The sequence below is a fragment of the Gavialis gangeticus genome, unplaced genomic scaffold (assembly GCF_001723915.1).
Source record: "Gavialis gangeticus isolate Ggan-Ray unplaced genomic scaffold, GavGan_comp1, whole genome shotgun sequence".
Taxonomy (NCBI): domain Eukaryota; kingdom Metazoa; phylum Chordata; order Crocodylia; family Gavialidae; genus Gavialis; species Gavialis gangeticus.
This window is the reverse complement of record NW_017729011.1, coordinates 1,053,262-1,064,927: the sequence shown is the minus strand read 5'-3', so window position 1 is coordinate 1,064,927 and position 11,666 is coordinate 1,053,262. Positions and strand designations below refer to the sequence as shown.

At 44.1% G+C, this 11,666-nt stretch overlaps 1 protein-coding gene across 4 annotated transcripts in view; it reads left to right on the top strand.

The window, feature by feature from the left end:
* DNAH1 (dynein axonemal heavy chain 1) overlaps window positions 1–11,666 on the top strand; it is a 192,572-nt gene that overhangs the window by 61,100 nt on the left and 119,806 nt on the right. For all 4 annotated transcript variants that reach the window (XM_019510343.1, XM_019510342.1, XM_019510344.1 and 1 more), the window contains 8 exons: window positions 1,406–1,511; window positions 3,805–3,918; window positions 6,956–7,105; window positions 7,612–7,698; window positions 7,955–8,141; window positions 9,157–9,248; window positions 9,770–9,924; window positions 11,238–11,415. In XM_019510343.1, coding sequence (XP_019365888.1) covers window positions 1,406–1,511; window positions 3,805–3,918; window positions 6,956–7,105; window positions 7,612–7,698; window positions 7,955–8,141; window positions 9,157–9,248; window positions 9,770–9,924; window positions 11,238–11,415 — 1,069 coding nt within the window. The remainder of the gene's footprint in view (window positions 1–1,405; window positions 1,512–3,804; window positions 3,919–6,955; window positions 7,106–7,611; window positions 7,699–7,954; window positions 8,142–9,156; window positions 9,249–9,769; window positions 9,925–11,237; window positions 11,416–11,666) is intronic.

Genomic DNA, 11,666 nt, shown 5'->3' with positions numbered 1-11,666 from the left:
GGGTGCCTGCAGTCCCCCCGGTAGTTCCTCTCCCAGTGCTGCTGCTGCCTGCTGCAAGTGCAGCCCAGCCCAGCCCCTGCTGGGAAGAGCCTGGCGCAGCCCACCTTGCCCTGCACAGATCTGGGGGCACACACCCCCCATACCCTCCCAGGGTGCGCGCAGCAGCGGGAGCTGCCCCTCGTCCCCATGCCCCCCAGACAAGCCATGGCTCCGTCCTGTGCCCTGCCTTGCCCCAACTGGGCAGTGCCTGCCCCAGCTCCACTTCCTCCGTCACTGCGGGGGGCCCCCATGCCCCTTCCCTTCCCCCTCCCCTTCCACAACAACAGACTTACCAGCTGCTGTTAAAGCTGCCGGGGTGCATATCAGAAATCAGATCGGTATCAACCAATATGCCTCCTTAAAAATCAGCTATTTTTATAGGCCCAAAAAGTCTCTATCAGTGTACCCCTAGATAATAGTGTGTTAGAAAATAAGTGCATTAATGGATTTTCAGGACTTAAACAGGGTGGAATAGAATTGTACTTAGGCACTTAAATCTACTTAGCTACCTAATAGGTGGAAAAGAATCTAGCCCTATATCATATTATATCAGCTGTGCCCACATTTTGGGTACAGAATAAAATGTTATACAGGAGTCCTCGACTTACAACGTTTCGAGTTACAATGTTTTGCACTTAAAACATCTATAAATTGACACCCTGTTTCAACTTTACAACGCCAGTTTTGACTTAAGACGCTTGATCCAATGCAATGCCATGCCAGTGAACAAGTTTGCTATGTCACTCGTTTCCCTGGAGAACATCTGTCCAAACTTCCTTGGACACTTTCTTTAAGAAAGTAGCCAAGACGCCAGAAAAACCTGCAGCCAAGACTCCTGAGAAGACTGCAGCCAAGAACCCTTCAAAAAGTCCAGCAAAGTCACCTCAAAGAAGTCCTTCTAAATCAATATGATTGCTATTTACAATATAAATATATTAATGTAGCTATATTACTCATCTATAAATGACGCGAGTACAAAATTCTGGGTTATTTTTGGTGAAAATAGAGTATCAGGCCTTGATTCAGGAACCAATCCCCCATTTATAACATTGTTTCTTATGAGAAAATTGCTTCTGAGTTGCAACATTTCGACTTAAGACATGGTTTTCAGGAACTAATTGTGTCATAAGTCTGAGGACTGCCTGTATTGACATCCCTTTCAAACTCAACTGTGCGTTGTGCTGTTTTTATTAGGCTGCTTGCACTATTATCTCCCCCATTGTGAGAATGCTGAGAACTGTTAGATTCATTTCTTGTTTCTTTCATAGTGCCATCCCCATAACACAGATGCTTAAGTCCAGTTGAACTGCTAGTTTGTGAGTTTCTGTGTCCCTCACGCTGCCCTCATTTTCCCTTCCTTGTTTAGCTCTGGAGCATGGGCTTGCTTTGATGAATTTAACCGCATTGATATTGAAGTGCTGTCTGTAGTTGCTCAACAGATCACAACCATTCAGAAGGCCCAGCAGCAAAGGGTGAGTCAAGGATATGAGCAAATAAAGAGATGGGTTATCTAGACACTGAAGTATAAGAGTTCCTAACTCTTGGTGTGCCTGTACTACAATCCAAACCTCCTGTTGCAACTTGCATAGATGTAGCCACACTATCTTCAAATTGGCTAGCTTAGGTACGAACAGGACTATAATTGCAACAGCCAAAAGTGTGGGGTAGCCAACTGATTATTGACCCATGTCCTGGTGGATTTTGAAGTCTCTTCCCCACTCTCAGTTGTTGCAGATTATACTTAAACTTGAGCTATCTAATTTAATACTCATTCAGATATGTTTGTGAGCTGCAGTCACATTTCTGGTTCTAGTGTGGCCATAACCTTTTTCCTGTACTTTTTTCCACTATTTGATTCTAATGCTAGACACTTGCTGATAGACAAAAATACTGTTATGCCTGTTTTCTTGCACTGTGATATGTAAAGTAAAATGTACCATTGTGACTAAGCAGAAACCAGGATTATTGCTTGATTGCTTATATATAAGAGAGGGAATTGTCTTTGAACCTTGAGGTATTCACAAAATCGTGTGTGTGTGAGCACATGCATGCACGTGTGCATCATGCTTACTAGAAGTTGGTGCTAGCTCCTGACAGAGACATAGCTGTCAGCTATTCTAACAGCCAGTCTCTGTTTTGCTCCTGTAGGGATTGAAAAGGTTAAGTCCTGAAGCTCCTTGACTTTGGCTTACCATCAGAAACTTGCTTTCAGTGAGTTCTGCTGTACTTCTTTATCCACCATCTGAAATCACCACCCACAAGTGTTCTTAAAAGGGATTTAGGTTTCTTTTCTTGCCTTATCTGCCACAAATTAATTCAGTCCCCAATTCACATACTGAATAAATCTGAAGGTGTCTGTTTACAGCTGGAGGGTTAGAAGCCTCTTTGTGATCAAAAGAAATACCGTAAATGATTAGTAAATCCATGTAAGAGTCTGCTTTCTTAAAAGGAGGAGAAGTCCCGTTTGTAACCCTGCATTCCTGGATGGAAGCCGGATCTTGTCATCCATATCAGTGGGGTGACCTGTGTGGCAGAAAGCCACCTTGGTTTCTCCCCAAAAATCTCTGCCCTGTGACACTGTGATTTAAATCTCTGTGCTGTGACCATTCAATTCGGATGGGCCCAGCACACAGGGGACCACACCCTCAGCCTGTCTCTTTAGGGAACTGGAGCTGGCTGCATTCCTGAGGGAGGGGGAAACCTGCTCCCTCTGCCTACGTGACTTGCATCACTTACCTGGGTGAGGGGTTTCTACCTGGGGAGCTGGAATCTGCCCGGTAACAGGTGATGCATTTCAGATTGGTTGGCTGACAGCCAACTGGGGCTGACCTCCGCTGGCCCAGGTGAATGAGGTCACAGGGGCTATATAAGTTAGGACGGGGAAGGAGGCGGTCTCTCCTCTCCGGCCATGAGGTGATGCAGCAGCCAGGCAGGGGACAGAGAAGCCTTAACATCTGAAACTGGCTCTCTCCCCCCAAACTCACGAGCTAGGAACCGCCTGCCTCCAAAGGGAAACTTCACCTGCCTTTGGAAGATGCTTGTGAGTAAGCTACTCAATCTGATTAGATATTTAGCTGGAAGTATCACAGATGCGTAATCAAAAGGCTACCACAGCCAGACTGTTTGCTCTTTAGGATTTCTAGATATTGCTCTATCCTGTACCCTAGTTTACCCTACCCCCTGTAATCAATAAAGTTCTCCTTTTTGACTGGTGTGGGAGACTTATTGAGGGGTGGGTCTAAATTATGCCTAAGAGACCCCTTAGGTCTGTGGACTAAGGGAGACTATACCTTTTTGCCCCCGGACTTGGGGAAGTACCCCAAGTGCCTGTACTGGGTTGAGTACCCGTGGGACTTTAGGCCTGTGTTACCCCAAGGACACAGGGCCGCGAGACAGTCCATTCTTGGGGTGGTGGCGGCACGTTACCCCCAGACTAGTGAGTGTGCTCCGGGAGAGGGGTCAGCCGGACATAAGGCGCCCCTAGGGAGGCATTTGGAGCCTGGAAGGTGGTTGGGCACAGGGAGGTGGGCGGCTCAGTGCAGGAGCGCCCCCTACTGGCCCGCCTCGTGGTGGAAACAGCGGAGAGATACGAATACCCAGCTGTGTTCCTGAGGTGGGATCTCTGCACCCGCCACAACCTGTCACTGTCCAATTTAAAATCAGAGGAGAAGGGCGTTTTCCCCCTATGGGATACTGATTCTGCCACCTGCTCATTTGACTCTAGAGAACTTATCTTTGTCACTTTAGAATGGTCATGTTTTCTAGGTGGACCGTTTCATGTTTGAAGGAACTGAGATCCCACTGGTCCCATCCTGTGCAGTTTTCATCACCATGAACCCTGGATATGCTGGACGCACTGAATTACCTGATAATCTAAAAGTAAGTAAACTTCATCAGATATTAGGGATGACTTCAGTAACATAAAGAGGAAGTGGTCAGTGGTCAGTATCCTAGCCTTGGTTATTGGAAACCTGGGTTCAAGTTCCTGCTGTACCACAGACTTCCTTGTAAGTCATTTATAATAGTACTGTCTTATCTCACAGGGGTGCTGAGAGGGTGATTATGAGGTGTTCAAATATGGACCTGTGTCTTTAGTGTAGGGACCTAAGATATCTAGGAATATCATTATTAATGAAAAACCAGTATTCTGTACCTCCTGTCCCCACCTCATGTAGTTGGACTTAGTTGTCCATCTGGGATTGTGGTAAGTCACAGATGTTAAACACACAGAGATTTAACGCCTTAGGAGGCCTTACATTAACAGGGAAAGCCTGTGACTGTTGTTGATGTCAGTTCCTTATGGGCCAGTACATTTTACACCACTGCTGTGCCAGTGTGTATACGTCATGATACATGCATGACAGTAACACTGGTGTTAACTGGTCTTTCCAGCTCCACCCTGCAATACCATGACATAGTAGCCATGAGAACTGAGCCACTCTCCGGGACTGGTCTGTTTTTTGCTGGGATATGGCTTGAAAAATACATGGGGATGCTCCAGATGCAATAAGAAAAATGCCATGTAGACATGAATGTCCAGGCCTGGGCTTCCAAAGTGCCATATGATTCTGGGGAGCCAGAAACCTGAATGCACTGAGTGCCTGTGCCATGGAAGTCTGGGTAGTTAGGTAGAGTATCTCAAGGTGGGCCCCCAAAAAACCGAGGTACCTGAAATCACGTGGTCCATCACAGCTAGCTTCTTTGGATACCATAAACCTGCTCTAAGCTGAACTTGGCCTGGCTGGCTGGTTGTAGGGTACGCTCACAGTACAGATACTTCAAAAATGCTTTACTTTCACTTCTATAGTTAGTGCATTTGATCTGATGTTATTGGGAGTACCTGTCCTGAAACTCCATTAATGCCATTTTATGCTGTGCTTGTTCAGAAGAGAATGACACTTGTTAGAATTAACTTTAGCTGTTAAAGCTATGGATTGTGCCAAATTTGAGTCTAGATTCACTGAAGAAATAAATAATTTCCTCTCTTCTGTACGGCCTGATGCCCAATAGGGATTTACCCCAAGAGAGAACAGACAGCTTTGCAGCTGCTGCTTTACTTTAGGATTTCCATGTGCAGATGGAGAAGGACAGATGTCAGTGGTGGTTGGAAATCCACAGGAGCCTACTCTATGCAGACTGCTGGGGAGCTGAAATTAGCATGTTCTTTGGCTGTCCTGGCCATAGATTTCATTGACATTAGGGCTGAAAGGGACCTTGCAAGATTGTCTGGTCCAGTCCCCTGCCCAGAGCGCAGGAAGTCAGCTGGGGTCAGATGACCCCAGCAAGGTAATTATCCAAACACATCTTGAAGATGTTCAGAGTAGGTGCTTGCACCAATTCTGGGAGGAGTCTATTCCAGAATCTAGAGACTCAGACTGTAAAGAAGTTCTTCCTTATGTCCAGTCTAAAACGTTCTTCCAGCAGTTTGAGACCATTGCACCTTGTTTTTCTTAGGGGAGCCCTGGTGAACAGACATTCTCCCAGATCTTGTTGTACACACCTGATATATTTATAGGCTGTCAACAAGTCCGCCCTGAGCCTACGCTTTTCCAAGCTGAAGAGTCCCGTGCTTCTCAGCCTTTCCTCATAAGGCCTGCTCTCTTGACTTCTGATCATGCACGTGGCTCTCCTCTGGACTCTTTCGAGTTTCTCCACGTCCTTTTTAAAATGTGGGGCCCAAAATTGGATGCAGTACTCCAGCTGTGGCCTCACCAAGGCTGAATAAAGCAGGAGAATGACATCTTGGATTTTGTTTGAGATGCATGCAAACCAAGGTTTTATTTGCTTTGCTGGCTGCAGTATCTCATTGGTTGTTCATATTCATCTTGTGGTCAATCATGACCCCCAAGTCTCTTTTGGACATAGTGCTAGTGTGTGAAGCACTGCCAAGCCTATAGGTATGATATGGGTTTTTTCTTCCTAGGTGGAACACCTTGCATTTCTCTATGTTGAAAGTTATCAGGTTTATATCTGCCCACTTTGTGAGCCTATCCAGGTCAGGCTGTATCCCCAGCATATCCTCCAGTGTAACCACACTTCCCTATAGTTTGGTGCCATCCACGAGGCTGCAGTTCTCCAGTTTTGCCATGAGGCCATCATGGGAGACCAAATCAGAGGCTTTTTTGAAATCCAAGTAAATGACTTCATCCTCTACTCCCCTGTCCAGGTGACATGTCCCCTGGTCATAGAAGGGAGATGAGGTTGGTCAGGCACGATCTACCCGTAGCAAAGCTGTGTTGGCTGTCTCTCAGAATGGCAACTTCCCTTTCATTAGAATCATACACAATTTGAATGGTATGGATCTTCTGACTGTCTCCTGGTTTCTTTATGCTACAGAAATCTATGCCTCAGGACAGCCAGCTTATACCCCAGTGCATCTCTGAGCAAGAATCCTCTTCGAACAGTGTAGCCAGTGGGTGTGTCTACACATATATTAATGCAGTGTAGTTACTGCGCATTAAGTTTAGTACTTGGATAATGAAGTACTAAATCAATGCACAGTAACTTGTTCTGCTGCACAAGAGTGCTGGTGCATGGGGGGTTTTTGGACACTAAGTGTGCAGTAGCGTATTAGTATGGTTTTGCCTTGCCTGCTACTGCACTGTTAGAGTCTTGTGTAGATGCATCCACTATGACTTAAAAAATAGACAACCCAGTAGTACTACCAGTCAGTGCAATGAGCTATTTGGTGATTTCACCATGTCCTTATCACAAGAGTTAGGCTAGTGTACTCTTGGTAGGACAAAGTCTCATCTATAAGCAAATACTGAGATTGTGAGAGGTCCAAGAGATACACCCAAGCTGTACTCCACAAACTGCAGGCTTCAAGCCGATCATATACCATTCTAGACCTGCTAGAAAAATTAATGGGGTGAGCTGGTGGTGATTCCTGTCGTGATGATATTGTATGTTGCAGGCTCTCTTCCGTCCTGTGGCTATGATGGTCCCAGACTACTCCATGATTGCTGAGATCTCTCTCTACTCCTTTGGATTTAATGAAGCCAAGGTGCTTGCAAAGAAGATCACCACTACATTCAAATTGTCTTCAGAACAGCTCAGCACCCAAGTCAGTAACTTTCTACCATCTAACCTTTCCTAAAATGGTTGTGGGGAGGGATTCCTCCTGCTGCTACCAGAATATTCAAGTGCATCTGTGAATTCTGACACCACAGCAGCTTTATCCTGTAGGCTCTCAAGCCTGCGTGCACAATCCTGTCCAGAGCCATCCTTCATCCACCTTATTCTTCTTTTAACGTTACTTTTCATCCTGTTGTGACCCAGGAGTGTCTAATATTATAGTGTTATCTACTTTATATTGGACAGTTGGGTTAGAAAGCAGTTCCTACAGTTCCTTCTTTCATGCAGTCTAACAAAGTTCATGCAATAAAGACTAAATATTTAAAGGAGAGATGGCTTTTCTAGCTTACCAAGCAAATCAGTGGGGTGGGAAGACAACCATTCCAAGAAAAAAAATCCTCTTTTCCACTTGCCCTAGAGCTTGAGATGGCAGGTTTGCTGTTCCAGGGTGATGTTCTAGCATCTGACTGATCTGTTTCCTCCATGCTATTCTAGGATCACTATGACTTTGGAATGAGAGCTGTGAAGACTGTGATCTCAGCTGCTGGCAACCTGAAGAGAGAGAATCCTACTATGAATGAGGCAAGTACACTCTTACTTCACCCATAATTCATCTACCTCCATTGTTCTCTAGTTACCCACAGCTATTACAGCAAGTCACCATGGAAATTCTCCAGGGCTCATGGATGAAGTAACTGAGAAAAAGCAAACAAAATAGACATGACTTCTGAACTGGAGAAGTTCCAGGCCATGTGTGACAGATGTGGTGAGTGTCTTGCAGAAAGTTGCAAGCTGAGGTACAGAGCTTGCTTAAATATTTGTTCTTAATTCTTTGCAGGAGCTGATCTGCCTGAGGGCCATCCGGGATGTTAATGTACCAAAATTCCTCCAGGATGACCTCAAGCTATTCAATGGTATTGTCTCTGACCTGTTTCCCAGGATCAAAGAGGAACCTATTGACTATGGCATCCTGGAGAAAGCAATACGCAAATCATGCGTCAAAGACAACCTGAAGGATGTAGATGGTAAGTAGAAAAAATCTTAAAGGTCAGTGCAAAACGAACTAAAGCCCTTTTGTGTGTGTATATTGTTCCTTTTTTGGCATGTAGACACAGCTTCAGCAATACTTTTTGCTGCTGGCCTTTTCAGGCAAAAATATCATGCCCTGACTTCTCTCATAGAGAACTTGAGTGATCTTTGGAGGACTTCAAAGTTAAAGTCAGTGTAACAGCACAACCAGTCTCAGATAGCATATAGGATATTGAATCTTTTAGGAAAGCCACCTCCTCCAATTTCAATCTTCAGCTATGATATCATGAATCAGAGCCTCTAAAAATTCTGAGAGGCCTCCAGTAAAATGCAGTAAGCCAGGATCTGGCATTTGAAATGCCTGATAGAAGTTAGAAATTTAAATGAGACACATTTGGAAGCAGTCCTTGCACATCATAAAGACGGAGATAAAAGCATCAATTTTATTTGAGTTTCATAGTTTCTAGGGTCGGAAGAAACCTGAGAAGATCATCTAGTCTGACCCCCTGCCATGTTTTTTGCTGTTTTTTGCTGTTGATGATTTCAGAAGCGCTCTTTATTCAGTGCTATACTGTTCAGGAGTGGAGTGATGAACAGTGAAATGAAGGTATCCCATACAGAATGTGATGTCACTTCTTGTTGTTGTTATAGAGCATATCACCTCTTGAAATAAAGGTAGTAAGGTATTTCGAGGCTGAATTTTTCTGTATAATGGCTATGACTGACAGAACTAACAATTATGTGTTACCATCCAGAACCAGCATAATTTTATGTCCCATCCTTATAATTAAGGGTGGGCCTAAGTCCTCTTGTATTAAATGTCAGCTGCTCATTTGCTAAGGATAAGTGCATACTCACAAATTTCCCTGGATTGCAGCCACAGTAATTATAAGCCAGTAAAACAACTCTAGCTTCTAAGGCATGGGCTGCTAGGCCATTGCTCTGCCAGATGGAGTGTGTGGCTGCTTTCTGATCTTCAGGAAAGTGAAATGGATTCTTGTTTCTTCTCAGGTTTTGTGACAAAGTGTATCCAGCTGTATGAAACCACTGTGGTCCGCCATGGCCTCATGCTGGTAGGGCCAACTGGATCTGGGAAAACAAAGGTAAGGGAGACTGAGACACTGCATTGGATACAGTGTTTTAATATCTTGCTTGCATTTGAAAGGGGACTCAGAGCAGAGGGCTGAACTTTTCATGAAACACTAATGCTATCCCATTTGCAGCGTTCCTGCACATAGAAGCTATGAGCATGAGAGGCTTTTGTTTTGCCTTTAGATGTGGAGAAGAACCTGATTTTGTCTCCTGGTCTTTAAGATTGTGAGCATTAAGACTGCTGCCTAAACTGAGTACCATGCAAAAATCAGAGGGTTCAACTTGTGCTTCTGTGATGGGGTGTCTCCAGATATTTCATCTGTTTTGTACTGGAGATTTTATTTCCTTCTCTCTGCTTCTGTTATCATCTTCTTTCTTTCTTGTCAGCCCATGTTGCTGGTCACATGCAGCTTTTGTGCAAAATCTTTCATTCTATCTCCTTCCTTGAATTGATCATTGTGAGTTTACATTCCCTTTTCTTCACTGTTATAGAGCTGTTGTGTTTAATTCCCTTGCCCTCCTGTCTCTGCAGTGTTACAAAGTTCTGGCAGCTGCCATGACATCACTAAAAGGTCAACCTTCAGCCAGCGGTGGGAATTATGAAGCAGTCAACTACTTCATACTGAATCCAAAATCCATCACTATGGGCCAGCTTTATGGAGAATTTGATTTACTAACACATGAGTGGTAAAGGACAAAACCCGCTCTCTTCCTCTCCTTGTGATCTAGGGCTAGGAGCCCTCTAAGATAAAACATCTTAAAGGGCTTTCCTTCCTTTATTGGCAGGCATGAATAGTCTTTTGTGCTGTATGAATGTGGGTTGTGCTGATATTTTTATGTAATTAGGAGAAGATTTTCAGAGGCGCAGAGGGGTATTAGTCTGTTGATTCTTAGGAGCAAAGCTCCCAGGAACTGCAAATAACTGCCCTTTGGTTTATCTTAGCTATTATCCAGTTTCTCATTCTGTACACCCTTCTGATGGGCCATCTCCCCTCACAACAGCCCATTACTGCTTAGAAATCCACTGGAGCCAGCTCAGGAGGGCTCTGTGGATTCCTAGACATCCCCAGACCATAGAGTGAGAGTCACCACCTTATTGTCTCCCTTCCTGTTATGCCAGCTAGATGGTTAGGAACAAAGCTGAAGAATGAACAATTCATAAAACCATGAAAACCAATAAAAAAGAGCTCTGAGAAAAGCTAAAGCAAATAAATATTTCTTATGCTGTGCCCCAAAACTGACTAGATTTGGGCTCCAGTGTATCTTTATAAGGATATTTTTATAGTATATTCCAGTTAAGCTTGACAGCTTATTTACGATGTGGTTCTGCCCAAGGGCAGTGCACAGACACATCAACGTGACAAAAAATACAGCATCCACATAAAAGGCATTTACAGGCATAAATCCATCTGTTTTAATCAGCCAGGCTTCAGAACAGTCTCTTTTCTTTTGATCTTGGTAACAGTGGCCCTGGACACCTAGGGTGCTATATAAATAACAACAATTATTTAATAATGGGAGTGCAGGTTAGGGTTTGAGCAGGAATTCACAGTAGACTTTGATGTATGGAATAAATCCCAGTCATCTATACTGAACATTCCTTGCTCCACTGCCCCCCTCATTAGCAGCTCCATTATTGGCAGGGTATAGCTTCATTAGTAGCATCCTTATTATGTTGTGTACATAGGAGTGGAGAGGAGGAGTATTTTTGCCCCTAAAGTAGGTAGACTCAGTCACTTAATGTCCAAAATGTTATCCTGAGCGGCTCTGCAGATTCTAGAAATTTACAAAGGAAAACAAATAGGAGATCAGCATCAGCTCACTTTAATAAATTAGTGAGGCACTCCAGTATGGATATAGATGAACACAAGAGTGAAAGTCTGGCTTCACTGAGGTAAACAGGAGTTTTGCCATTAACTGTAATGAAGCCAGAATGTTACTTTGAGATAGAGCATGTGATTTTTACAATTACTCTTGTCTGCCTTCCTACTGTCTAACAGGACTGATGGGATTCTTTCGTCACTCATCCGGGTAGGAGCTATCGCCACGGATACAAATAAGAAATGGTACATGTTTGATGGGCCAGTCGATGCAGTCTGGATTGAGAATATGAACACAGTGCTGGATGACAATAAGAAGCTGTGTCTCAGCTCCGGAGAAATCATTAAGCTGACAGAGGTATCTAACCCTCTTGCTGTTCTGTTTTTCTTTCCCCTCTTTCTGTTTTCCCCTTTTTTCTTCTTCTTTCTCCCACCTGCAGCAGGGTAGCCTTAAGGTTTCCAATTAATGTTATGTGCAAGATGGATTTTTGCAGAGATTATTGTTGATCTCTATTTCCTGGACCAGAGCAGTAGCAGGCCACCCATATGATAGGCATAGTATACACCCAGAACAAATTGCATACAGTCTGTTTGGTTTGGTTGTCTACA